This window comes from Ovis aries, chromosome 14 (genome assembly GCF_016772045.2).
Source record: "Ovis aries strain OAR_USU_Benz2616 breed Rambouillet chromosome 14, ARS-UI_Ramb_v3.0, whole genome shotgun sequence".
Taxonomy (NCBI): Eukaryota; Metazoa; Chordata; class Mammalia; order Artiodactyla; family Bovidae; genus Ovis; species Ovis aries.
In genome coordinates, this window is record NC_056067.1 from 52792993 (window position 1) to 52817272 (window position 24280).

The 24280-nt window shown below is 54.9% G+C and overlaps 3 protein-coding genes across 16 annotated transcripts in view; 1 reads left to right on the forward strand and 2 right to left on the reverse strand.

Annotated features, from left to right (window-relative positions):
• Window positions 1–16140, reverse strand: PPP1R13L (protein phosphatase 1 regulatory subunit 13 like). Of its 10 annotated transcripts, none has more exons than XM_042232179.2 (14): window positions 14378–14511; window positions 13378–13461; window positions 9879–9959; window positions 9635–9780; window positions 8782–9286; window positions 8577–8675; window positions 8411–8502; window positions 7649–8117; window positions 6026–6474; window positions 3704–3835; window positions 3482–3615; window positions 3224–3390; window positions 1457–1656; window positions 1–593 (listed from the first exon to the last, which is right to left on the reverse strand). In XM_042232179.2, the coding sequence occupies exons 3-14, from the start codon at window positions 9931–9933 to the stop codon at window positions 555–557; spliced, it is 2487 nt and encodes an 828-aa protein (XP_042088113.1). In that variant the 5' UTR covers window positions 9934–9959; window positions 13378–13461; window positions 14378–14511; the 3' UTR covers window positions 1–554. The 10 variants fall into 10 exon arrangements, 9 of the variants coding, with proteins under 9 accessions (XP_042088113.1, XP_060254104.1, XP_042088112.1 ...); XM_060398121.1 differs by having other exon boundaries at window positions 13967–14447; XM_042232178.1 differs by lacking the exons at window positions 13378–13461; window positions 14378–14511 and adding an exon at window positions 16011–16140.
• On the forward strand, window positions 16124–18700 carry POLR1G (RNA polymerase I subunit G). Its single transcript, XM_004015318.6, has 3 exons — window positions 16124–16172; window positions 16660–16801; window positions 16975–18700. Exons 1-3 carry the CDS (start codon window positions 16139–16141, stop codon window positions 18410–18412), a joined length of 1614 nt encoding a protein of 537 aa, XP_004015367.2. The 5' UTR covers window positions 16124–16138; the 3' UTR covers window positions 18413–18700.
• Window positions 18534–24280, reverse strand: part of ERCC1 (ERCC excision repair 1, endonuclease non-catalytic subunit) — a 14703-nt gene continuing 8956 nt past the window's right edge. For 3 of the 5 annotated variants that reach the window (XM_042232185.2, XM_042232186.2, XM_042232184.2), the window contains exons 7-8: window positions 20526–20625; window positions 19309–19961 (exon numbers count right to left, since the gene is read on the reverse strand). In XM_042232185.2, the coding sequence (XP_042088119.1) occupies window positions 19755–19961; window positions 20526–20625 (307 nt within the window). In that variant the 3' untranslated portion in view covers window positions 19309–19754. The other 2 variants (XM_027978485.3, XM_027978484.3) reach the window with 1 other exon arrangement.

Genomic DNA, 24280 nt, shown 5'->3' on the forward strand with positions numbered 1-24280 from the left:
TTTCTGTGCAAACTACCTTTATTTAAAAAGGAAAATTCCCCGTTTTGTTGTCACACCAGCGCTATGTGAAGGCACTCGATTGGGGAGAGATAGAGCAGAGATGCTGATAGAGACAAAGACGCCCACGCCTCACCTGGCCCCTGAAGGCTGCTGGTAGATCAGGGGCGCAGGTGACTCCCGGAGTAATCCAGTGGCGGTGACCCACTCCAGGCTCTGCTGGGATGGTGGGTTAGCTTGCTTTGGGGGCACGGGGGGGTGGTTGGCAGTGGAAATAGGAGGCACTTCGGATGGGACCTGATTTGGCAAATGGGGGATCTCTCTTGCCCCCGATGATATTCCCAGCCCCACCACGACCTCCCACAGCTAAGGCAGGTTTCTACGTTTAAGGCTGGGGTTCTCGTTTTCCCCAGGGTTTCCAGAGAGCTGTTGGCAAGGACCCCACCGCTGCAAGGGCTTGGGGGTGCAGAGAGATGCAGCGGGAAGGGAGGAGGAGGTCTGGAGCGAAGGCAGCTGATGCTTCATCCTGTCTCCCTTGGAAACGTCCTTCTCTCCAGCTACACCTTACTCTTCTGAGGTTTCACCCTGGGGAAGAGCTGAGGGAAGACAGGCTCTTCAGACGCCGGGAGCTCCCACCCTTTGGCTTCACCCCAAATGTAACACAGTCACCTAATCCACTCCCCAAACACGTGGACCGTCTCCATCCTCCCATCCCTTCCTCACGGACCCTCTCAGCATCTCGCAGACCACACAGGAATCCCCCAACAAGCACCAGATGGAGCCTTCCAGTTGGCAGCGGGCTGGATGAAATGGAGACTTCCCCGTCGTAAAAGAGACGTAAAAGAGACGTCCGCCTCTCCGGCCCACCATGGCCGTCTGATTGGGACCCACCTGCCACCTATGCCCTAATTAAAGGTATCTTCTTGTCTCCCAGGAAAGTCGTGAGATCTTCCTGGTCTCCTCCCCTTATCTAGCAGACTCTCCCTCAATCCTACCGCGATTATATTAATGGATTCTTCCTTACCCTGCCCAGGGCAGTGTAACAAAAAGTTTCCATGCCGGTAATACACAATAAGTGCCCCCACCACCAAACTGGGATTCTTCATACTCCTCTTGGCTAAAATACATTCTTCTTTACCTCTCCATGAATATAATCAGGGATAATAAAAATATTTGCTTGAGCAGAAACCAATCACATAATCGGGAAAAGAATACCAGTGAGTACCCCTCCGCAGTACCACCAGCAAGGGGTTCTTCCTCTTCTAAGAAGGGATTTCCCTTACCTCCCCTGTTAGTATAATGGTCTCTCCCTCACCTCCCCACGACAGATAATGGACTCTTCTGACCGCCCCTCCACCCCAGTATAAAGGGCTGTCTCTCTTGCCCTTCTCCCCACTCGTGGGATCAGCCCTTTCCTGAAACAGCCGTCAGGAAACCCGCACATTTCTTCTGGGCTCACCCCGAAGTAGTTCCGCGGCACGTAGCCCTCCTGGCCGCGCAGCGTGGCCCACCACCAGTCCGTCTCTTCTAGTCCGTCCCTCCGCAGCACGGTGACCGAATCGCCCTCTCGGAAGGACAGCTCGTCCCCAAACTCCGCGCTGTAGTCCCAGAGGGCGTACACCACCCCGTTGTACATCAGCCCCATGCTCTGCTCCACGTCTGAAACAGGAAACCGCAGGGATTGTCAGCGCCCGGTCCGGGGCGGGCCAGGAACACTCAGGGTCGGAGCCTGAGATTCGACACCAGCCCCATCTTGGGGAATGAGCTCCTATTAAAGTTGTGTGTGTAGCGCTGTCTGGAGGGGGGCGCCTGAGCTGCATTCAGCTGCTGGGACTGGGAGTCTCTAATGGGGTGCATCAGGCCTGGCCACGAACCCCCAGGGAAAGGTCGGTGTCTCCATTTCCTCTTATACCTGGTTAAGTTCCTGGACCACTCCTAGAAGTGTAATTGTCTGCAGCCCTCCCCAACCCACCCCACCCCAACCGCCCCCCACTTAAGAGCTTCAGTCTCCATAGAGGACTCAAGCAGTCCTTCCAAGGGTACAGCCCTACTCCTCCCCCGGAAGTGGCCCCAACACCCCCTTTCCAGATGGTGCAGTCTACACACTTTCGACTCAAAAGATAGAGGATGTTTTCGTTTTCCAGATAGTAAAGCCCAGCCGCACCGACTCCCTTAAGTGGTAAAATGCCCAAGGATTTACCCCCTTTCTAAATGGTACAGCCCACCACGCTCCAATCTCTTCGCCCCTCCCTCCCCCTACAGGTGCGCTGTCCAATCTCTACTGCATTCTCACAAGACTCTCCGAGTCCAGGCTGGTAGGACGCTACAATCCTCGTATCTCTAGGCTCCCCCGACCTATGACAAAGGGGGTCACACTCCCCCCTAACCCGGAGGTTACAGCCCTCCTCCTCTTCGGTGGAAGGTCTACTTCTCCCCCTTCATCCCCCAGTCCCGGCCTGCCGCCGCTCACCGCTAAGCAGGTGTTACAGCCCCCTGGCTCCCACCTACATTCCGCCACAGCACAGCATGCTGTCCCATAGTCCCTGCAGGCTCACCTCTTACATACGCTGTCCCACCCCTAGGTCCTACAGCCTGCCCTACTCCAACTGTGTGACGCTCCGGAGCCCACCTTAGGCTACAGTTGACCCCTTCGCTCCAGACCCTAGGCACGTCGCCATGATACTGCCTACCTAGCTTCTCCCATCACCTGTTTAGATGATATGATCCCCGCCGCCCCCCGCTCCTGGAGATACATGGTACAGTCTCGTGTCTCCCTACAGGTGGAAGAGGCCCCAAGCCCCTCCCCAGAAGCCAGGGCCCGCTCACCGGTCACCTATGTTTCACTGTATCTCCCCCAGGTAGCCCTGGGCCAGGAGACAGTATAGTTGGAGCGTCCAACTCCCCCACCCCCACAGATGGGAAGGCAGATAAAGCGGCGCAATCTCCGCAACCGCTCTCGTCACCACGGGAGTCCAGCTCGAGGGGCACAGTTGCCTTTGCCCCCCTTTCCCTTGAAGGTGGCACAATCGGCTGCGTCACACACCCTTCTCGCACCTGCCGGGTGGGAGGCCCCGTCCGCCATCCCCTCCCGCCGGCCCCTCCTCGGTGATGCTGTCACGGGTCCGTACAGCCCCTCACCTCCCCAGGCATCCTCTCGGGAGCCGCAGTCGGCTTCCTTTCCCTGCCCAGTATCTCTAGCAGCTGGGCCCCTCGCCCCGCCTCGCACCTGCCAGGTAAGTGGCGCAGTCGGCGTAACCCTCGCGGTAGGGGTCGCACTTCTCGATGGCGGTGGCGCCGTCACTGAGCGTGGTGGCGAAGATGGCCGCGCCGTGCTGCACCAGCGCCGTGCAGATGGCCGTGTCGTTGCACGACGCCGCGCAGTGCAGCGGGGTCCTAGGCGTGGGAGGCGGGCATGAGCGGCCGCTCGGGACGCCCCCAGCGCCGTCCCCGCCCCACGCCGGCCGCGCGCGCCGTCAGGGCTCACCAGCCGTGGCTGTCCGGGGAGTTGACATTGGCCCCGGCCGCGATGAGGAAGTCCACGATGGGGTAGTTGGCGCCGCAGATGGCGTTGTGCAGGGCGGTGATGCCCTCCTCGTTGGGCTGGCTCGGGTCGTTCATCTGGACGGGCCGGGGGACCGCGAGGCTCATTCCCGCGTCGGGCCGCCCCACCCCGCCAGCCCTGCTCTCCCGCACTCGCGGCACTCACCTCCTTCACCGCCTGCTGCACCACCTCCAGCTCCCCGGTCAGTGCGGCGTCCAGAAGCAGCACCAGCGGGTTGAGGCGCGCACGGCGGACCTTGCGCGGGGACCCGGCCTTCCGCAACACCGAGCGCATCTCCTGGGGGACAGGGCGGGGATGCTTCAGTGGCTTGGGGGGCGGGTCGCTAATATACCCATTCCTTGGAGGGGGAAACAGAGGCTTGGGAACCCGGTGACCGCTCCAGGTCATCCATCTAGACAGGGCTGGCTGGAATTGGAACCCAGAAAGGTACAGAGCCTGAGTCTAGAGGGCCATGGGGAGGAGGGTGCCTCAGTTCTAGTCGTCTCTGGTTCCCTACAACACTCAGGGAATCCAGAGATTTTGCAGTCTAGGGGCTTGCGAGGAGGCCCGGAGACCATCAGGTTGATGACTATGGAAGCCAGACATTCAATTCATAGTTTCATTTCATTTAGATAATAAACATGATGTTTGCAGGTGTTCATTTTAGATGTTTGAAATTTGAATATTTGTCATACTGTTCCTTCTGCTTTCCTATTTTTTATTTTCAAGTGTTCTCCTACAAAATTCATTTATTCTGAGCACAAAGCATTTGTGACTCCAGCATTTGCTAACAATGATTTCAGGATTCTGGAATCTGAAGATCCCAAGAGCCACTGATTTCAAAATTCTGTTTTCAAAATTCTGTTTCCAGTATACTGAGTCCAGAAATGCTAAAGTTGTGCCATTTCAAATTGCTGGGTACCCAGGACGTTGCATTCTCAAGATTCTGTGATTGAGAACTTGAATATTTTATGGTTAGAATTTCATTCCAAAAGATTGGAAGGAAATGCTCAAAATGTTCATCGTGGTTCTGAGTGCTTGTGATTTGGGCCTCTTTATTCTATTTTATCTATTTCTTCCTAGTTACTATGTGTTCCTTTCTAGTGGAAAATGCTCACTTAAAATCTTGTCTTATATTAGTGCCCTAATCTGTGATTTTTTTTGAATCAAATAATAAGTCTTTCATTTTCAGTTTGGGGACTTCAAGAATCAATACAACCAGGGTTTGTGCAACTAATTTTTTACTTCTGCTCTTCGCATCTTCAGTGTCCTAGGATTCTGAAATTTCAGTTTTGAGTTTGTTATGCCAGGATTTAATTATTGAATGCTGTGAGTTTTCAAGTTTCTCTGTGGCCAGGACTTTGTGATTCTACTATGAGGCAATTTGACCATTTCAAGGCGTTTTTATTCTTCCATTCTTAATTCAAGATCCCGAGCCTCAGGATCTTGGCTGAGCCAACATTTCTTGGCTCCACCCTCAGGAAGGCCTAGGAATAGGCATTTTTGGGTCCACCTGGCCCCCACTTCTCTGGGGATTGTTTCCCTCCCCCTGTCTACCCATGCTGAGCAATTAAGATTATTCCATGTGACTATGCTCCCCACCCCCAGCCTAGATGCAGAAACCTGAACAAGATCAGCAGGAGACTGTCTCCCGGTCAAATGCTAACAGTAACAATAGTGGTTAACAGTTAAGTGCCAGGCACTATCCTAAGCGTTACATTAATGTATTAAATTCTCACCACAACTCTGTAGTTATTCTCATTCCCATTTTACAGATGAGGAAACTGAGGTCCAGGGAGGCTAAAGGTCTGGCCTAAGGTTGCACAGCTAATAAGTACAGTGTAGCTGGGATGTGAACCCAGGCAGCCTTGCTCTGCAGCTGGGACACTTAATCACAAAACCCACAGGCTCAGAGACCAGAGACTGGTTCTTGAAAATTTGAATGGAAGAAGCTCCAACTAGAGTCAAAGGATACCATGGCTTACACTGAGAGGTCATTTTGATTCAGGGCTGGGTGGGCCATTTCTAGCCATGGCATGGGCTTGCTGAGGTGTAAGAGGAGAGCGGATCTCCAGAGAAAGGGGACATGAGAAGCTGTGCGGCAGCTCAGGAGAGAAATGGTGACTGCCTTGATTCTAGCACGCTGTTCAGATCCTAGAATAAACCCTCTGTCCTGCCAAGACAAGTCATTTCCAGGTTGGAAGACTCTTAGATTCCTGAAGGGAAGCCCATGGCAGGGACAGGTTACTGGAGAGGAGCAGAGAAAGTCTCTATATGGTCAAGACTTCCAGATGCCCCTCCATATATGTTCTCTTTCTTTGGACCCTTGGATTAAAAACTACATTTTCCAGCCTCCCTTGCAATTGGGTTCCTGGCCAGTGGAATGCGGCAGCTGTGAGGTATGCAATTTCCAGGTTCTGTCCTAAAAGGGAAGGAACACTTCCATATGCTAAGTGATATACCCTGGGTTCCTCCTGTATTACTTACCATGCTCTGTGGCTGCTCTGGTGGGCTGCTCTGGAGAGGGGCTGAGGGTGGGATGGGAGCCGGTGGGGCTGGAGCAGGGGGCCCAGCCCTGGCCTCAGATCCCTCAGTGATGGGGGACAGCTCGGGCTCAGGGCCCCCAGGCCCACCATGACGATGGAAGAGGCGGCTGATGATCTGTTGGTATTGCTTCTTGTGGGTGGGGGGCAGGGCTACAGCCGGGCTCTGCTCCATGGAGCCCCGGCGTTTGAGGGGCCGTGGAATCTCCGCCAGCACCCGGGCCACCTCCTCCAGCTCCGGCACTGACTGTGCCTCGGGCGGCAGCGCTGGCTGCAGCCGTGTGGGACTAAGGGGCCGAGTCACAGCACCTTCGTCTGCATCGCCAACCTCCAGCACGGGCAGCCCCTCCAGCTCTGGCTCAGGTTCCAGATCAGCGGGAGGTTTGGCGAGGCCTAGAAGGAACAAGCGCCCCATCAGAGGAGGGATCCCTGGAGCCCCTCAAGATTCCCTTCACACAGCTTCCAGGACCTGCCACCAAGGACTGATTTGTTCTGCGTCCCCAGGACAGTTCTTGCTCTCTCTGGGCTGTAACTTCCTTGGGTTGTAAATAACAGACAACTATGACCTCCCCCATTCATCACACACTTAAGCTTGTGCCTTGTGCTTTCTCCATGCCTGTCTTACTGAATTCTCACCACTAGCTTGTGAAGCTGATATGACCATCATCTCATTACTATAGAAAGGGAAACTGAGTCTCAGAGAGGGCAAGTCAGTTGCCCAAAGCCACACAGCTGGAATTTGAACTCAGTTCTATCTCACTCCAGAATCTCTACTCCTACTATTATGATAGACTTGACTAAGACTCTTATCATTTCTTCTCTTAACATCTCAGGCAGACAATTGCTGGGACTAGAATCCTGGTATTTGATGGTCTCATTGCTGTTTCCTGCCTCTCGATCAGTTTCTAAAAGCAGGTTGAAATGTATAGTGCTTGTTCTCCTTGTTTTTCTTTTTATAATGGTCATTTTCTACATGATTTCATTGAATGCCCATCATAATCTATGAAGTAAGTATTATTCATCTCTCTTCACAGATGAGAAAATGAAAGCTCATATGGGTTAATTAATTTATCCTGAGTCACACAGCATGTTGATCGCAGAGAGGGGCTCAAAACCCACTCTGTTTAAATCCAAGCCCTGAGCTGGTCTCACACCAAAAACTATTAATAATTTTATTATGGCTACTATGATAGTTACTGAGGGCGTAGTATACATCAGGCCCTATTTTAAAGTCTTTATAGGGATTATATAATCCAATACCATACCCCAGTGAGGTAGGTTCTACCACTATTCATCTTTTCCACTCAAGGAAATTGAAGTCCAAAGAGGTCATGTAACTTGCCGAAAGTCACACAGCATGCAGCCAGCCAGTCTGACTCGAGTCCCTGCTTAAGCACTGCGCTATGGCTAGTTTCTGAGCAAGCCCCCAAGCTCATCTGGCCTTGTGCTCTACAGGGACAGTGTCTGGAAACAGGTATTGGGTTGTGATGGGTCCCCCAGCTGGTTTGGTCCCCAGCCATCTGTCCTCCCTTCGCCCAGCCCTCCAGAACCCCCAGCACTGACTCACCTTCACTTACAGGGGCCCAAGTCTGTTGGGGGGCTTGGGGGGCTGGGGCAGGGGCTTGTGGCTGAGGCTGGGGTTGTAGTTGCGGCTGGGGCTGTGGGGGCAGCTGGGGCTGTGGTTGGGGCTGGGGCTGGGGGGGTGCCTGGGGCTGGGGAGGCATCTTAGGTGGGGGAGCTCGAGAGAAGATGGAGGAGCTCGGGAGCATGGCCCTGCTGGCTCCATGCTCCCAAAAAGCATTCTGCAGCTTGAATACCACGCTGAGGGGGATGGGGCGCTGGCGGGGGGCACTGCGGGGCTGCGGGCTGGAAGGAGGCATGGGGATGCGACTGACAGGCTGCCAGCTTCGGGGCAAAGTGCCTGACAGCCCCGTGGAGCCCAGTGATCGGCGGTAGCTGCCCACATCAGAACGCCTGTCGTTGGCCAGAGGGGAGACCTTGTAATTGCGGGGCAGAGTGGCGCTGGTGAAGTTGTCCTGGGGGAGAAAGAGGGAAGGAAGGAAGATAGAAAGGGCTCAGGTGGGAGGGCGATAGGCTTAAGGGGACGAAAGACAGGAGTGGAGGAAAGGACGAGGGAGGTCATGGCGAAAGGCAAGAAGGGAGAGAAGGAGCGGAGGGCAGAGGAGAGAGGGAAAGAAAAGAGGGTCGGGGAGGGGGCGGAAATCCAGGATAAAGCCAGGGAAGGGTATGGAAACTGCGGGAGCAGCCAGAAAGGGGAGACTAGTCCTGACCCCACAAAACCCCTCCCCAAGTTTCTCTGGCTGCTCACCTTGCCGGTGGCCCCCAGCCCATCCAGGCTGCTCTCTCTCCAGGGTAACAGCTGCAGGCCTGGCGAAGCAGGCCGCGGGAAGACATCCAGACCTGTGAGGCGAGAATCATTAGCGTCTGGGGGATGCCTCTCCGGCTCCCCCACCCTCTGGCCTTCCATCACTCACGTTCATAGCTCGCAGTTTGCGAGGGCTTCTTCTCATAAGCCACGTCCAGGTCGGACTCGTTCCAGGCTTTGGGGGGCCGCCGGCGCAGCGTTAGGTCGTCTGGGGGAGAAGTTGCTCATGAGGATCTCGGGTGGGAGTAGGGGAAGAGAGGCTGGTCCCGGGCTCTGTACCCCTCGCACCCGCCAAGTAGAGCCCCGCGGTTCACCTTGAGCGCGCAGAGGCGGGGCGAAGGCGCTGCCGCCTGCGCCCAGCAGAGGGCTCCCAAAGGCAGCCGGCGCGTCGTAAGCTGTGGTCCCGGGGCGAGGCGAGGGCCCGCGCTCCGGGAAGAAGGCCTGGGGCCCTTCCGCCAGGGGGCTGCCACGCGGGGAGCCGGCGCGGCCCAAGAAGTCAAAGGGCGTGGGGGGACCCTGCTGTCGGAGCGAGCCGGGTCGAGGGGAGGGCGCCCGGCCGTGGGGGCTGCCTGCGCCATCGAAGGCGCGGGGCCGGGGCGAGGGCGAGCGGTCTAAGCTGCCGTAGGCGTCTGGTTGCAGGTAGAGCTGGGTGCGCGGTGATGAAGGCCGGCCCTTCGTGGATAGCGAGCTATAGGGGAGCAGAGCTGGCGCGCTCTCCGAGCGTCCGAATGGGGCGTCTGCGCCGTCGGTGGTCGCCTTCCGGGAGGGCCCGCGGCTGCCCAAGGGCTCGGGGACCGGGCTGGTGCTGTACCGGGGCAGCTGTGGGGACATTGTGGGGTCAAAGGAGACGTTAGTAGAGGGTTGGTAAGTCAATCGATAGCGGTGATCGAGAGCCAACCCTGGAGAGGTAGGCGGGGCTGGTGATTCAGGCCTAGGGAGCCCTGCCGTCGGGGCTGGGGCCAGCACACACAGTGCCTTTGTGCCGCTTAGAAAAAAACCCCTTTTCTTTCGAGGGTCCTGACAGACGTCCACTTCCACTGGCTCCCTTTATCAGATACCCTTAAACAGCCCACCGCCTGCCCCAGGAGACAGGCTTGCCTGAACTCCTGGCCAAAAGAAGCTGACTTTTCTGGGGGCCAGGGTGGGGACCAGGACCCGCGGGCTCACCCTAGCCGGCGCTGCGGCCTGCGAGCCAAGAGGCGCCGCGGGCGAGTCCGACCACAGCGACTCCAACTGCTTGGTCAGTTCGTCCACCTTGGCCGCCGCCGTGTCCAGCTCGATCTGCTTCAGGTCCATGTGCTTCATGGCTAGAGCTGGGCGGGCGGGAGTGGCAGTGAAGACCGGGACCGTGGGCCCCGCCCCGCCCCCGAGGGCCGCGCCCCGACAAGCCCTGCCCCCTACCCCAGCTCACACTGGAATTTCAGGTCCAGAATGTCCCCCGAACTCTGGAACGCCTCGCTGTCCATGGTGCCGGCCGGCCGGAGTGGGGCGCCTGCGTTTGGGGAGGCAGGGGCCGGGGAGAGTCTGCTCAGGGCCCGCCTACAGGGAACCTGGGGCCCTAAGGAGCACGAGGGTGCCTTTACTCTCCTAGTTCCTTCCACTGGACGTTCTATGCCTCTCCATCGCCCCTTCTGGGAACTTTGCCAACTCCTGCAAAACCCTCTGGCTCAGGACAATTCACTCTCTTTATGTGACTCCTTGTTCATCTCTGTCACAGCCTTAGAAAAACTGGATCATTCCTTCAACCATTATCCACTGACCACCTACTATGTGCCAGGCATTATAGTGAACAGAGGTTGCAATAATAATAACTATCAATTACTGAATGGCTACTAGGGACCAAGAGACACTGCTAGATGCTGGGGATCTTTTTAAAAATAATGATGGCGTTGCCTTCTATATGTGCCTACTATGTACCAACTCAATGGACATGAGTTTAAGCAAACTCCGGGAGATGGTGAAGGACAGGGAAGCCTGGGGTGCTGCAATCCATGGGGTCGAAAAGAGACATGACTGAGCAACTAACAACAACATTATGTGCCAGGACCTTTGCTAGTTGCCTGAGGGTTTAATGAAATAAAGCAACAACTATTTATTGAGAGGTCACTGTCACCTAGAATTGGACCAAGTGCTTTACACCCAATACCTTATCCCAAGATCAAAACTTCCATAGCAGGCATGAAAGTGAGGCTCAGAAACATACATTTCAGATCACGCTGCAAGAAGTCAGCATACTGTTTCACATCTGAACCTAACCTGACATTCTGGGTCATTTCCATCAGTCTGGAGAGGCTCCAGAGGACAGGGACCACTCAGCTTCCTCTCCCGAGTCCCCGCCCAGAGCAGACTCAGCGTGTTCACACGGGCCCAGCGTCAACAGAAGAACTGGGAGGTGACCAGGGGCCACTGAAGTCACCAACCCAGTGGGAAGGAGCCAGGCCCCCAGGAACCAGTTGGGCCAGCACCACCCCCATCTCCATGGTAACCGCCACGCCCGCCAAGTCTGCCACCTCCCGGCTGCACCAACCGGCTGCTTAGCTTTGATTTAGGGTGCAGGCGTGGGCAGCAGGGCGGGCTGGGGCATGCTGATTCTGGCTTCAGTCTGGGAAGCCTCGGAACAAAACCTGTTGGAGCTGGTGGCTCATTTGCATGTGTTAGGAGTGTGTGACCTTGGACTCCGGAGTCCCCTCCACTCCTTGGGCCTCAGTTTCCCCCAACTGTGAAAGGAGGAAGCAAATCAGCTATTCTAAGAGGTCTCCTTAACCCATCAGAGCCCTAGATTCTGCAATTATAAGGATCTTGAGGTTGTAACTAAATTCCTACAGAGCCTAAAACCCTCCGCTTGAGAAGTCTATGGTTTGAAAGTTCTGAGTTCGAGTCTATCTTTGGAACATTCTAGAATCCTCCACTTTGCCTAGCCTAGATTTCTCTGTCTTCCTGCACCAAGTTCTACCTATTCCAGGATTCCAAAGTCCTAGAAGTCCAGGTGAACATCTGGTTTAGTGGAGCTGCTGAAAGTACAGTTAAGAATTCAAACCTGGCAGCACCACTGTCCCACTTGACCAAATAGCCTCAGTTTCCTGATCTGTAAAATTAGAATCAATAGCAGTTCATTTCAGAGGACTGTTGTGAGGATCCAACTGGCCAGAAAGTGCAAGAGGAATTAAGGTTCCGCGAATTGAGGCCTCAAAAAGTAGAGACTATAGGAACCAAAACTCAGCATCTTTTAGAATCTTAGAGATACATAGGAAACACTCTGTTAAAATATAAAAACGAACGATCTATGCTACCTCCAGGGCCAGCATTCTGGTAGCGAGTGGTTCTTTGGGGGAGTTTCTGATTCTCAAATTCTAAGACATCCCACGCTGATATCCTCTGGGTCTAAGGAAATGCCAGGGCTGGGAGTGGAGCCGTCCCGGGACAGACGCGGGCGGAGGGGTCGTCGGGGCCGCCAGAGGGCGCTCCAGGTCACGGCACGACCCCAGCTGAGAGCAGACCTCGCCTGAGCTCAGACACCGGGAATGCGCGGCGGGCCCAGGCAGGTGCAGCATCTCCCGCGGCAGGGGAGCGGGTACCGGGCGGGGCGCAAGGGTGGCGCGGGCCGCGCCTCTGCTCGCGGCCCCTGTCCTCCACCCCCAGGTCCTCTCCACCGGGCGCCCCTCTCCTCCGCTCTTAGGTCTCCTTCCCCAGCATCTTCTGCACCGCAGCCAGGTTCTTTGGAATTAAAAATCAGGGGCGGAGGTGGAGGTCCTGGAGGAGGCATCCTCCGTAGGAACCGGGTCCAGAATGCTAGGCTGGACTGGCAATACCCACGTTGGAATCCTCCGAGACAGCCGCTGGGAGCCACCCCCCCCCCCCACCCCACCCCACCCATCCCTCCCTGGGACTTGGTTTCCTCCTCTGTGGACGTCTGTGCAACGAGCTTGGGCCTTCCCATTCTTTCAGTTATTTAGCTTCTGTGTGCCTTAGTTTCTTTAAGTGTATAAAGGGGGAATCAATACCTTCACCTCAAAGAAGTGTGACATTTGAATGACACAATTTATGTAGAGTTTAGAACACTGCAGGGCACAGAGTAAAGTTCACAGGGATAAGATTCCTAATTCCCAGGCCTGGAACAGAGAGCTCAAAACCCAAAGTGACTGCTTTTCTCTGAAACGGCCCTTTCAGATCTTTCTGAGATTCTAAAAGCCCTGAGCTTTGACCCTTCCGTCTTGACTTCAGTCCTCAGATTTCAGAACCCAAACTGTGGCCTCTATGACTCAGCTTGCCCCCTCCTGTCCATATAATGGCTGTATTGTGCAAGCCCACCACCACCAATCCCATCCCATCTTCTCCCCTGCGTTCCTGAGTGCTGGCCATCTCTAGTTCTGGCCCATTCCAGGGCATAGGAATCCCTGGAAGATTCCAGACAGAAGGTGGTGAGAGCTGAAGGTATCGCCTTCACTCCAGCCTCAGTTTCCCCAATGGACCAAAGAGAAGTCATTCCCTGGGGTGGGATCAGCAAACCCCGTGGAAGACCTTTGGGCAATTGCCAGAGACTTGTGTAGACAGTGGGAACCATCTCTCTACCTGCCAGCCCTCAGCCTGGCACGCTGTGAGCTCTGCCTTGGCAGCCACGGTTATTATTTTTAATTTCATCCCAGGCTATCAGCAAATGCCCTTCAAGCCCAGACATTAGGAAGTTCTTCCCTCTCTCACCAGAACCCCCTGGCTCCCCCACCCCCTTGTATAATCCCTTCACGTGACACATAGGGGTGGAGAGAAGGGGGAGTCTTGGGAGGGAGGTGCCGGGCGGCTGCCCTCCCCCAGCTTCAAGGACAGACACACACCTCCAGAATTAGCCTCTATCCTCCCTTATCTGCCACACTACCTCAGGTCAGACAGATGGGAGGGGAGGCGACATTTCTCACCTCAGGGTCAGGGCCAGGAGCCCTAGGAGAGAAGTCAGTCAGAAAATCCGGTGGGAGGGGATGGAATCCTGACGCCCAAGAGAGCTGTGTGGAAGGGGGAGGGCAAATCCTGACCCCCAACGCTGCTGCCACTATGACCTCTATGACTCAGCTTACCCCCTCTTCTCTGTATAATGGCTGTATTGTGTCCAGCCTTGCAAGGCCCCCCTCAACCCCACCCCACCTTCTGGAATTCTGCCCTGGATTCTAGAACCCTCTTTGCAAATCCCAGATATTTCCCACCTTCAAGGGGTAATAGGAGGTTCCCCGCCCCCGCCAGGGGGCGCCCTGGGGCGGAGGTCCCTCCTCTGGTTAGGCAGGTCTGACGCCCCGGCTAATGACATGTTGGGGATCGTGCAGCGGCACAGACAAGGTTGGAGACCTGCCCTAGTCCTCCCCACCCCAACCCCGGCCCCCACCCCAGAGCCAGAAAGAGGGGGGAACGCCGGGGCACAGTCTTCAGAGGCACCGAGGGTGTTAGTTCTGATTCATTTCAGGAACCCAGGTTCCACTATCCCCACTCCATCCCTCATTCTGCTCCCAGACCTACCTAAAGACTCGGTCGAAAAGGCAGCTGAAGGGTAGCAGGGATGGCCGCCCATTCCAGAGCCCCAGCAGTCCAAGTCTCCCATTTCTCCCCAAGAGATCCGATATCCCAATTCTACTCAAGGATTCAGGATTCCTAGAGCTCCCAATTCGAGAGACTGAGGAGTCCCAGTTCCGAACTTCTCCCCAGAACTACGGTGTCCGCGCCCACCCGTCCAAGAACTCAGGCATTCGAGCCCCCTTTCCTTCTGCCCAGTAAAGCAAGCATCCAAGTTTTAGCCTTCTAATGTCCCTGGAGTCCTGCGCACTCCCAATTCCGCCCTGGGACTCGGCGTCCTAGCCTCTTCAGGACCCTCCCCGGGACGCGAGTCTCGGGCTCCACCAGAGCCGCTGAACCCAAGGGGGTGTAACTCACAGATCCGGGGCAGACTTTAGCACCGGGGGGCTTCCTCCGGCTCCGGCTCCGGCTGCGGGGAGCCGAGGACGGGGCGGGGCAGGCGCCGGGAACAGGTTAGACGACGTGACTCCGACCGGAGGGAGGCGGGTCTCGGACGGGAGGGGGAGTGGGGGGTCGCCTCGAGCACTTTGGGACTTGTAGTCCCGGAGGAGCGGGACCGGGTACGTTCCCATTCAAACTGACATAAAGTCCATTTCACAGACAGGAAGGGCGAGGTCGAAAAGCCAAGGGTGACCTAACTAAGTAAACAGAATTCAGACTCTCACCTCGATGTGGTTGCAAGAGACGAAATCCTGAGCCCCTGCCCCACCCCTCCAGGCTGTTTCCCTCTTCTTGAATGAAGATTTGGACACTACCGAAGAGGCAGAAAGTTATAGAGGCTGGGGGAGACACATATCCCGCCCCCAAGGCGATAAGAGGGCCTCGCTAAAATTAGTATCCCCTCGGGTCTCTGAGCCTCAGTCTCTCCATCGGTAAAAAGAGTGATCTTGACAGAATTTCGCAGCTACAGCTTCCAAAGTTGGAGGCTGGGACTACAACTCCCAGCAGCTTTCTTGACCGACGTCCGGCGCCACCCAGTCTCGCGTCCTCTGGGAACTGTAGTCCCGGAGCTCGCAGGGGCGGCTCCCTCCTGTCTCGCCCACGCACGGGAAACGAGATCCTGGGAAGAGGCAACCCGTCCTCTTTCCCTGAGCCTCCCTCCGCTCTGGGTAGCCGCTGGCTCGCTGAGAAGGTGGGCGCCCCAGTTCTAAAGTAGGATCCGCAATCTCGGCAGAGGGGGCGGGAATCAGCGCTGACACACCGGTCAGGAATGCAGTCTGGCCACCCTGTCTAGTCACCGTCCCGCGGCTCCGCCTGTCTCCCCACGCGGCACGATTCCCGTGGGAAGGGACGTGGGCGTGTCCCCCAGATCTGCGTCCACGTGCCGCTGTTTACACGCGTCCAGGGACAGAGACGGGGTACTGATCAGGACTTATACTCATTCTCCCTTCCTCAAAGCCTTTGGAAATGCCCCCCACGCACGAGACTAAATCCTCGAGGGAATCGACCCGTTTCTGGCCCACTGTCTCTCCCCCTAGTCCGCACCCCGCCACGCGTGTCCAACTCGGGAGCCCCGAGGCTTCTTCCCGGGATCCACAGGCTCCTCCCCCTGTATTTCCCGCTCCCCTGGAGCCCCGAAAGCCCGCCCCTGGCTGGTAGTTAAAAGCCCTCATTCCTCGGCTTTCCCACCTCTCCCAGTCAAGTTCTGAACTTCCGAGGCATCTGGGCCTCCCTAGAAGGGTTTGTAACACTAAAACCACAGTCCTGACCACCTGGACCCTTACCGGTCTCTTTAAGGATTTCAGACCACTCGATCTTCCTGTCTCTTTAAGAGTTAGGGCCTATGAATGTGGCGGCCCCTTTAAGGCAACGTTGGACCAAATCATGTGTGAAAGCTGTGGGGATACCCGCCGGGACCTTGTGCGGCTCTAACCCCTCCTCAAGCCCCAGACAGCGAATCAGCTGCTTTTTGGAGTAGACTTTCAGTAAAAAATGACTTTTCTCGCTTCTCGGCCGTGCCCAAGTGGAAATTCCCCCTAGTTATGCTCACAGAGAGAGCGAGCTCCGAGCGACACCTCCCGCGCTCGCATGCCGCATGGACGCTCACAGACGAGGCCACACCCCTGTGGTTCCACGTGGTCGGCGGCGGGGCCTGAGTTGCTTGGTCTACTTTGAGACATGGGTCCAGGGATGGCGGGGACCCCGTCCGGCGGTGAGTTGCTTCACGGCGGGCCTACAAGGTGCAGAGAGTTGGCTGGCGGGAGGAGAAAAGGGCGCCCTGGAGCGTTCGGACGGAAAAAAGAGACACCCTCTGAGACCGGACCATGCTTCTTACCCCAGTGGCTAAACCTGGGGGAAATCTAGAAGGGTTTTCCTGGGGAACCCAGAAATGCCTCTTCTCAGCTGCTGCTCCCGTCTCACCAAAAGAATCTGACCAAGCGGAGAGTGTATCCCCCGGGTGATGGTGGGGACGGGGAGGCATTCAGATAGAGGATATTTGAGGGTCGTGGGTGTGGGGGGGATACTGGTGGGGAGAACTAGGGTTGGGATGGCGGATATAGGCGCGCCTCTGGGGAACAGACAGGATAGAGGAAAGGCGTGGTAAGAGGATTGGGGCGCTCAAGAAGTTGAGAACAATGGACTGATAGGCGCGCCCTGGAGGACTGGACCGGCACAAATGACCATTTCCCCTTCTGCAGGTGCTGCTCGGTTTTCTTGTCCCCCCAACTTTACTGCGACGCCCCCAGCCTCAGAACACAGTCGTTTCTCTTTGGAGGCATTGACCAGCCCAGATACAGAGCTGTGGCTCATCCAGGCCCCTGTGGACTTCGCCCCAGACTGGTAAGAGGTCCCATGCCAACTCCTGGGATCATTTCTCACCCCAGTGGCTGAAGTAAGTGGGGTACTTAAAGGGGCTTTCTTGGGGAACCCAGAAATGCTGCATCTCAACTGCTGTCCCGTGTCCCACCAAAAGAATCTGATCAAGCTTCTGCACTCCTCTTTTCAACTTTCAGCCTCAATGGACGTCTCGTGCCTCTCTCTGGCTCCCAGATTGTGAAGGGCAAGTTGGCAGGCAAGCGGCACCGCTACAGGGTTCTCAGCAGCAGTGGCCCCAGAGCTGGAGGAGAAGCAACCCTGCTGGCCCCCTCAGCGGAGGCAGGAGGGGGACTCACCTGTGCCCTGGCACCCCAGGGCAGCCTGAGGATCTTTGAGGGTCCCCAGGAATCCCTGACAGGGACTCTACTGCAGTCCATTCCTGCAAGTCCCCCACCACAGATCCCCCCTGGCCTGAGGCCCCGGTTCTGTGCCTTTGGAGGCAGCCCGCCGGTCACAGGGCCTGGGTCTGTCTTGGCCCTGAAGTCCCTGGCCTCAGGGAAGAGGAAAAAGAAGAGACACCTGCCAGAAGCCTCAGTTCCTCAGGAGGCAGTGAAGGAGCATGGGGCCCTGGAGGTGGACACAGCTTTGGGGTCCCCAGAGCTGGATGTGGGGAAGAAGAAAAAAAAGCACCAGCTGAAAGAACTAGAGGTGACAGAGCCACTGGCAACAGAGCCCGTTGCTGAGACGTTGGAGCCTCCGGGAGCACTGTCCCCATCCACCACCAAGAAGAGCAAAAAAAAGCCCAAAGAGTTCATAGAAATGGTCAAGCCAGAAACAGGGATGCCAGAGTCCAAAGAAGAGATGGTGGACGAGCTAGAACTCAGGGTTAAAAGGGAGTCTCTGGAAGAGACAATCCTGTCCCCCAGAAAGAAGAGGAAGAAGCAGAAGGAGCCAGGAGAGATGGAGCCGGTGGAGGGGACGACAGCGGGGTCTCAGCTGCAGGTGAAGACGGAGCCACAGGAGGAAGCCATCCCACTGCCGTCCTCTAAGAAGAAGAAAAAGGAAAAGAGGCACAAAGGGGTGAGGGAGCCAGGGATGGAGGCTACAGAGCCAGAGGTGAAGCCTCTGGAGCTCGCAGGGGAGGTGATGGAGCCTGAACTGCCACCTGATGTGCAGCCACAGGCTGAGGCAGCTCTGGGATCCCCCAAAAAGAGAAGGAAGAAAGAAAAACAGCAAAATGTGATGATGGAGCCAGGGACAGAGGTGGTGGAGCCACAGGCAGAGGGGATGGAGCCCGAGCTGCCAGGTGCTGCTGAGCCTCAGGCAGCTCTAGCATCCACCAAGAAGAAGAAGAAGAAAGAAAGAGGGCACCTAGCGACTGAGCCCGGGACTGAGATGACTAACCCCCAAGGCGAGATGATGGAGCCTGAGCTGCCAGAGGAGGGGCAGCCTGAGGCCAGGGCAGATCCAGCATCCACTAAGAAGAGGAAAAAGCAGGGCCAGAAAAGCCAGGTGCCCGAGACAGCACCCCAGGAGGCGATGCCAGAGCCCCCGCTGAATCCCGAGTCTGGGCAGGCTGCTCCCACGGGACAGGAGAGGAAGCGGAAGAAGAAGTCGCAGCAGGATCCCATGTAAGCGTCCACCGGGGAAACCGATGACTGCAGCGCAAACAAGCTGAAGGTGGCCGCCTGGGCCATCAGAAAGCGAGAGCAGAGAGCCCCCTCCCACTGACTACACCAGCACGCCAGCCAGAGCCTGCGCCAGAAAAAAGTGCTTTATTATTACACCAAGGACCTCCTTGGCATCTGGGGTCAGTGGGGCACTTTCAAGAAGGGCTCGTGGAAGACATCAAACAGCCTTCGGGCCTGGAGAGGCGGGGAGGAAGAAAAGGAACTGGTCATTAAATGAGCCATTTGTTTGATACATTGGAGTGGGCTTCTGGTTCTTTTTCTCCTCACTTGGAGGGGACATTGTGGGGGCGAGCAGAGAAGTGGTCAGATCTAGATTCTATCCCAGACTGGCTATGTGAGGTTGGGCTGGTTCCCACCCTCTCTGGGCCTTCTGAAACCTCAGAACTTTGGAATCTGCGGTCCCATTTCTTTGGGGCTCCCTCCTGCCCTTAGCCCCTCAAGCCCATTTCCCCAGGCTCTTACCTTCTGGGGTCCCAGACCTGGGCACAAGGACAGATCTTCCCGGGATGCAGCTATGAGCTGTTCCAGAGACTGAGGAAGGTAGAAGCGAATGGTCAGGGGAGGTAAACCCCAAACCTCCCCTGCCCCCAGCTGCTCGATGGGTGTACAATATTCCTGGAGGGCAGGGAGATCCTGCAGGGGGTGGGGGAGGCAGGAAGGATGGGGAGGGGGCACTAGGAGGTAGAAGGAAATAGGTGGGCAGCTTCCTCGAAAAGCAAAGCAGGTAGAAATGTCAGTCGGCACACGGGAATTGTTCCTCACCCCAAAAGTAGTCAGGAGGGTCTGACTGTCCGTTTTGTTGACTGACTTGACGGTGGTCAGACATTCAGTCACCTGGAGGGAAAGGAGAGGGGGGCAGAGGTGGGAGAAGAAAGGAAACCAAGACTGAGCCTCTGAGGGCGGCACTGGGCCACTGCTGTGTCCCTAGACTGCTCTGCATGCAGAAAGCGCTCAGGAATGCTTTGGGGGTGTGTTTTTTGATTACGTGTTTTGATGATTAAAAGGTCATCTCAGTGATCCCCAACTAGCTGAGAGGGTGCTGGTCATGGGATGAGAAGATAAAAGTCATTTATCTTGAGCTGGTTCTGCCCCAGGGAAGACTGTAGGCTCTGAAGTTGGACCCGAGTTCAACACCAGGCCCCACTGCCTTCTTCCTGTGAGACCCTGGGCATGGGAACTAACTTCTCTGGGCCTACATTTTCGAAAAATGGGGGTTTTCATAACACCCTGCACAAGGGTGGCTGGGGGCATCCTCCATTACCCTATCGTTGGAGCCCCAATTCAGTTCATTCAGCAAATATTCTCTGAGTACTCCCTGAGTGTTTGGTGGTGCTGGGGACACGGCAGGTCCGAGACAGCCCCAGCCCTGCCCTCCTGGAGCTCCTAGTCCACTGTGAGAGGGAGATCAGTTCCAGACACAGTGACCCAAACGGGCAGGGCTGAGGGAGCCCAGTGGAGGCACTTGACCTGACCTGGGGATCCCGGAAGACTTCCTGGAGAAGGAAACATTGGAGCTGAGATAAGGGAAAGACCAGATCAGGCAACTAATCAACAGAAGAACAGGAATGGACACAGAAGTGACATAATGAGGAGGTAGGGGGTAGATGGGGCTGCTGGGTCAAACAGGCAGGACCTTGGAGAGAGTGGTGGGGGCACTGGGAACCATGGGAGGGTTTGGGTGTTTGCTTATTTGTTTAATATTTACTTATTTGGCTATGCCAAGTGTTAGTTGTGGCACGCAGGAGGTTTAGTTGTGGCTCTCAAACTCTTAGTTGTGGCATGTGGGATCTAGTTCCCCGACCAGGGATCAAACCCAGGCCCCCTGCATTGGAGCTTGGAGGCTTAGCCACTGGACCAGCAGGGAAGTCCCCACCCAAGGGTTTTGAGCTGAAGAAAGCAGGCTTAGGAAGACCCTGCTAGCTGCTGTTGGGGCAGAAGTGACTGGAAGCTGAGGGTGTGGTTGAGGGGAGAGAGGTGTGACTTGAGATCAGGATTGCAGCTCAGACCCCCAGAAGGAGGTAGGGGGAGGCCCAGGCAGGGAGGGGAAGGTGCCTCACCCGGGAAACGAAGTCCTGCTCCAGCTTCTCCATCAGGAGATCGGCCGGCTTCTGCTCGTAGGCCTTGTAAGTCTCCAGGTACCGTCCGGCCTCCTCGGGGCTGGGGTGAGAGACATTCGGGTCAGGGGAAGAGGGCAGGAGGGTCATGTTTTACATTAATTTCATTTGCTGATGCTAGAATTCCAAACTTTTAATATAGAGAAATGAATGTTCTTAACCTTGCCTAAATGTCCCCTGGCGGTAACCCCTGCTGGGCAGGCACATCTTGACAGGTCTTTTCTAAGACATGTGGCTAAGGGCCATAGCTTGAGAGCCTGACCAGTGGGGTTCAGGCCCCACTTCCCACCTGAGTTACCCTGGGCCAACAATTTTTATCTCTCTGGGCCTTGGTTGCCTCACCTGTCAAGTGGGGTGGATGCTAAGTTCTAAGTGTTAGTCGCTCAGTCATGTCCGACTCTTTCCAACCCTATGGACTGTAGCCCGCTAGGCTCCTGTGTCCATGGGATTCTCCAGGCAAGAATACTGGAGTGGGTTGCCATACCCTTCAGGGAATCTTCCCGACCCAGAGATTGAACCCCAGTCTCCTGCATTGCAGGCATATTCTTTACCAACTGAGCCACTAGGGAAGAGGGGTGGATACTAATGACAGTTAAACAAGTCCACACTCTTAAGTGCCATGCCTGGTGCTTAGAAGCCTATTTAAGAAATGTTAGCTATTCTGGGAGGGAGGTTTTATATGTAGCACACCTTCAAAAGGAAAGTTCTAGAAGCTGACTGCTGCAACTAACCTCACAGTCACCATTCATGTTTCCATTAGGCACTGGGTTTTTCTGACATGTAATTAACTGTCTCAAAAGTAGCTGAACCAACTAAATCACTAAATGGGTCTGTCTGTGTGCAGAATAGAGGAACCCAAGTTTATTCACACCAGGAAAAAGCTGGCCTTTTTCCTCAAGTGTTTGTCTTGAGGCATTTTCTTAGCCTTCAAAGTCTAGCTAGACCCTGGAGAAGGAAATGGCAACCCACTCCAGTACTCTTGCCTGGACAATTTCATGGACAGAGGAACCTTGTAAACTACAGTCCACGGGAAAAAAAAAAAAAAAAAAAAGTCTAGCTAGAGGACAATGTTTGTTGATTAAACACTGATTTATATTCTCAAAAGAATACTCCTTTTTAAAATTCTGTGTCTTTCTGTGTGCTTTGTTGCTTTTGCTCTAGTCGCAGAGGGGACTGTTATTGTTCTTAATCACTTGTTCAGGACAGGCTGTCTCCACTTCCTCACTTTCACTTTTGTTTCCCCAGTACAATGAGGACATTCTTCCACATCGGAAGACAGAGCTCGACCCCACTTACTTTTAAAAACCTATTTCTGACTTTTATTTGTCTGCACCAGGTCTTGGTTGCAGCGGGTAGGATCTTCAGTTGCAGGATGTGGTATATAGTTCCCTGACTAGCTCAGGGATCGGACCTGGGCCCCCTGCCTTGGGAACACGGAGTCTCAGCCACTGAAGCACTAGGCAAGTCCCTCGACCACACTGACTTAATGGGTCCAAAATATTCCCCAGTTTGGATATAAAGACATGGGAAATATTCCCCGTGTGGGGGCCTAGCCGCATTCCAGACACTGACCAAAGCCCTTTATCTTCAGAAGCTTCTTGAGAGATCTTGTAAGGCAGTTATTTTCAATCCGTGACAATGGAGGGGGGAAACAGACCAGTGGGGTTGAGTCACTTGCCCAAGATCACACAGCCGGGCTCCCCATACGCCACTGTGCTACTTCCCACAGTAAAGAGAGAGCAGTTTTTCATACTTGCTTCTGTTTTAATATATAACTAATACATAAGCACATTTTTCTAAGCAGTCAAAAAGTATAGCGGTGACACAGCCCTAGGGAGGACACAGAATGACAAATACATGTACCCTTTGGCCTCAAAGCCCATCCCTGGGGTTGGGGGCAGTAGTGGGAGTATTGCTGTAACAGCCAAACCCTGGAGTCAGCCAAGTGTCCACCAACAAGGGGCTACAGGGAGCATGCTACACAGCAGAAAAAGAATGTGGGTTCAGACAGTGAGTAGTAAAGTGATAGCAAAGGAACTACCAAGATGTGAAAAGACGTGGAGGGGAACTTCCCTGGTGGTCCAGTGGCTAAGACTCCGCGCTCCCAATGCAGGGGCCCCAGGTTCAATCCCTGATCAGGGAACTAGAGCTCACATGCAACTAAGAGTTTGCATCCTGAGCTAATTATCCCCCATGCGTCAACTAAAAGGGCTTGCATGCCACAACTAAGACCCCATGTAGCCAAGGGAATTTTTAAAAAGACATGGAGAAACCTAAAAGAAGCCAGTCTGAAAAGGCTTCCATGAGCTAACAGAAAATATATACTGGTGTCTGTCCCTGTTTCTGACACAGAGCTCCAAACCCCTGTAAATTCCCAAGTGATAAGATCACCAAGGGCTTCCTCTGTTCCACAGAGGTGACCCTGGGTGGCTCCTAGATGGGGGGCTGATAACTGGAAAGCCCAAGCCAGGATTAGAAGCTTGGAATTTCCCACCCCACCCTCAATCCTCAAGGGGAGAGGGGCTGGAAATGGAGTTAATGAGTGACCATGCCTGTGTGAGAAGCCGCCATAGAATCTCAACTCTAATCCTGGGATTTCGGGAGCTCCAGGCTGGCAAACACATCCACACCAGGAGGGTGACACAGACCCAGCTCCCGGGGACAGGAGCTGCTGTGCTCAGGACCCTCGCAGACCTTGCCCTGTGTACCTGTTTGTATCCTTTAGTGTATCCTGTAATGAACTGGTAAATATAAGTGTTTCCCTGAGTCCTGAGAACCGTGCTAGCAAAATAATCAAACCTGAGGAAGGGTCATTGGAGGTCTTGACCTGCAGCCGCTGCTCAGAGCACAGGTGATTCCCTGGGCTTGCGACTGGCGCCTGCAGCGTGTGTGGGATGGGTAGCTCTGTGAGCTATTAACCTGGGGGATCCAAGCTTATCTCTAAGAGAGTGTCAGAACTGAGCTAAACCTGAGGAGTGGAGGAGACTCACAGGATGAAGAAGTGCGTTAAAGAGTATGACTATTTTCTGCTTTAATCCCCAGTCAAGTCTCCTGCTAACCAAACATGCAGGTGCCCGTTTCTTGACGTTTTCACCAAATTAATGGGTGAAAAATAACACCTTGTTCTTTGAAAATTGACATTTCCTGACAAGCTGTATGGCTGACAGTTTTTTCATGCCTTCTTGACACCCTGCTTTAGACTTCGGGCTTTTTTTTGGGCAACACTGCATGGCTTGCAGGATTTCAGTTCCTCAACCAGGGACTGAACCCAGGCCACTGCAGTGAAAGCCCAGGATCCCCTCACCACTAGGCCACCAGGGAGCTCCTGGGCTATTTTTCTTACCGGTTTGTAGGAGGTCCTTTCTATATATAAATACATGATACATGTTTAAATACATTCCTGTGAATGTAAACATGTAAATATTTTGAACTGTATAAATATAACATTATATGTAAACATATAAATTAGGGATCTTAGGACTTCCCTGGTGGCGCAGTGGATAAGAATCCGTCTGCCAACGCAGGGTACACAGGTTCGATCCCTGGTCCAGGAAGATTTCACATGCCTCAGAGCAACTAAGCCCGTGCGCCACAACTACTGAGCCCGAACTCTAGAGCCCAGGAAATGCAATTACTGAAGGGCCTTGAGCCACAACTACTGAAGCTGGAGCACCCTGGAGCCTGCGCTCTGCAACGAG

Excerpts from the sequence above, each read along its gene's own strand:
- POLR1G (XM_004015318.6), top strand. The coding sequence starts at position 16,139 with ATGGGTCCAGGGATGGCGGGGACCCCGTCCGGCG. Across the intron at positions 16,173-16,659 it reads GGCGGGGACCCCGTCCGGCG|GTGCTGCTCGGTTTTCTTGT; the intron begins GTGAGTTGCTTC and ends CCCCTTCTGCAG. Across the intron at positions 16,802-16,974 it reads GTGGACTTCGCCCCAGACTG|CCTCAATGGACGTCTCGTGC; the intron begins GTAAGAGGTCCC and ends TTCAACTTTCAG.
- PPP1R13L (XM_042232178.1), bottom strand. The coding sequence starts at position 16,140 with ATGTCTCAAAGTAGACCAAGCAACTCAGGCCCCGCCGCCGACCACGTG. Across the intron at positions 6,475-7,648 it reads TTGGGCCCCTGTAAGTGAAG|GCCTCGCCAAACCTCCCGCT; the intron begins GTGAGTCAGTGC and ends TGTTCCTTCTAG. Across the intron at positions 1,657-3,223 it reads CTGCGCCACTTACCTGGCAG|ACGTGGAGCAGAGCATGGGG; the intron begins GTGCGAGGCGGG and ends TTCCTGTTTCAG.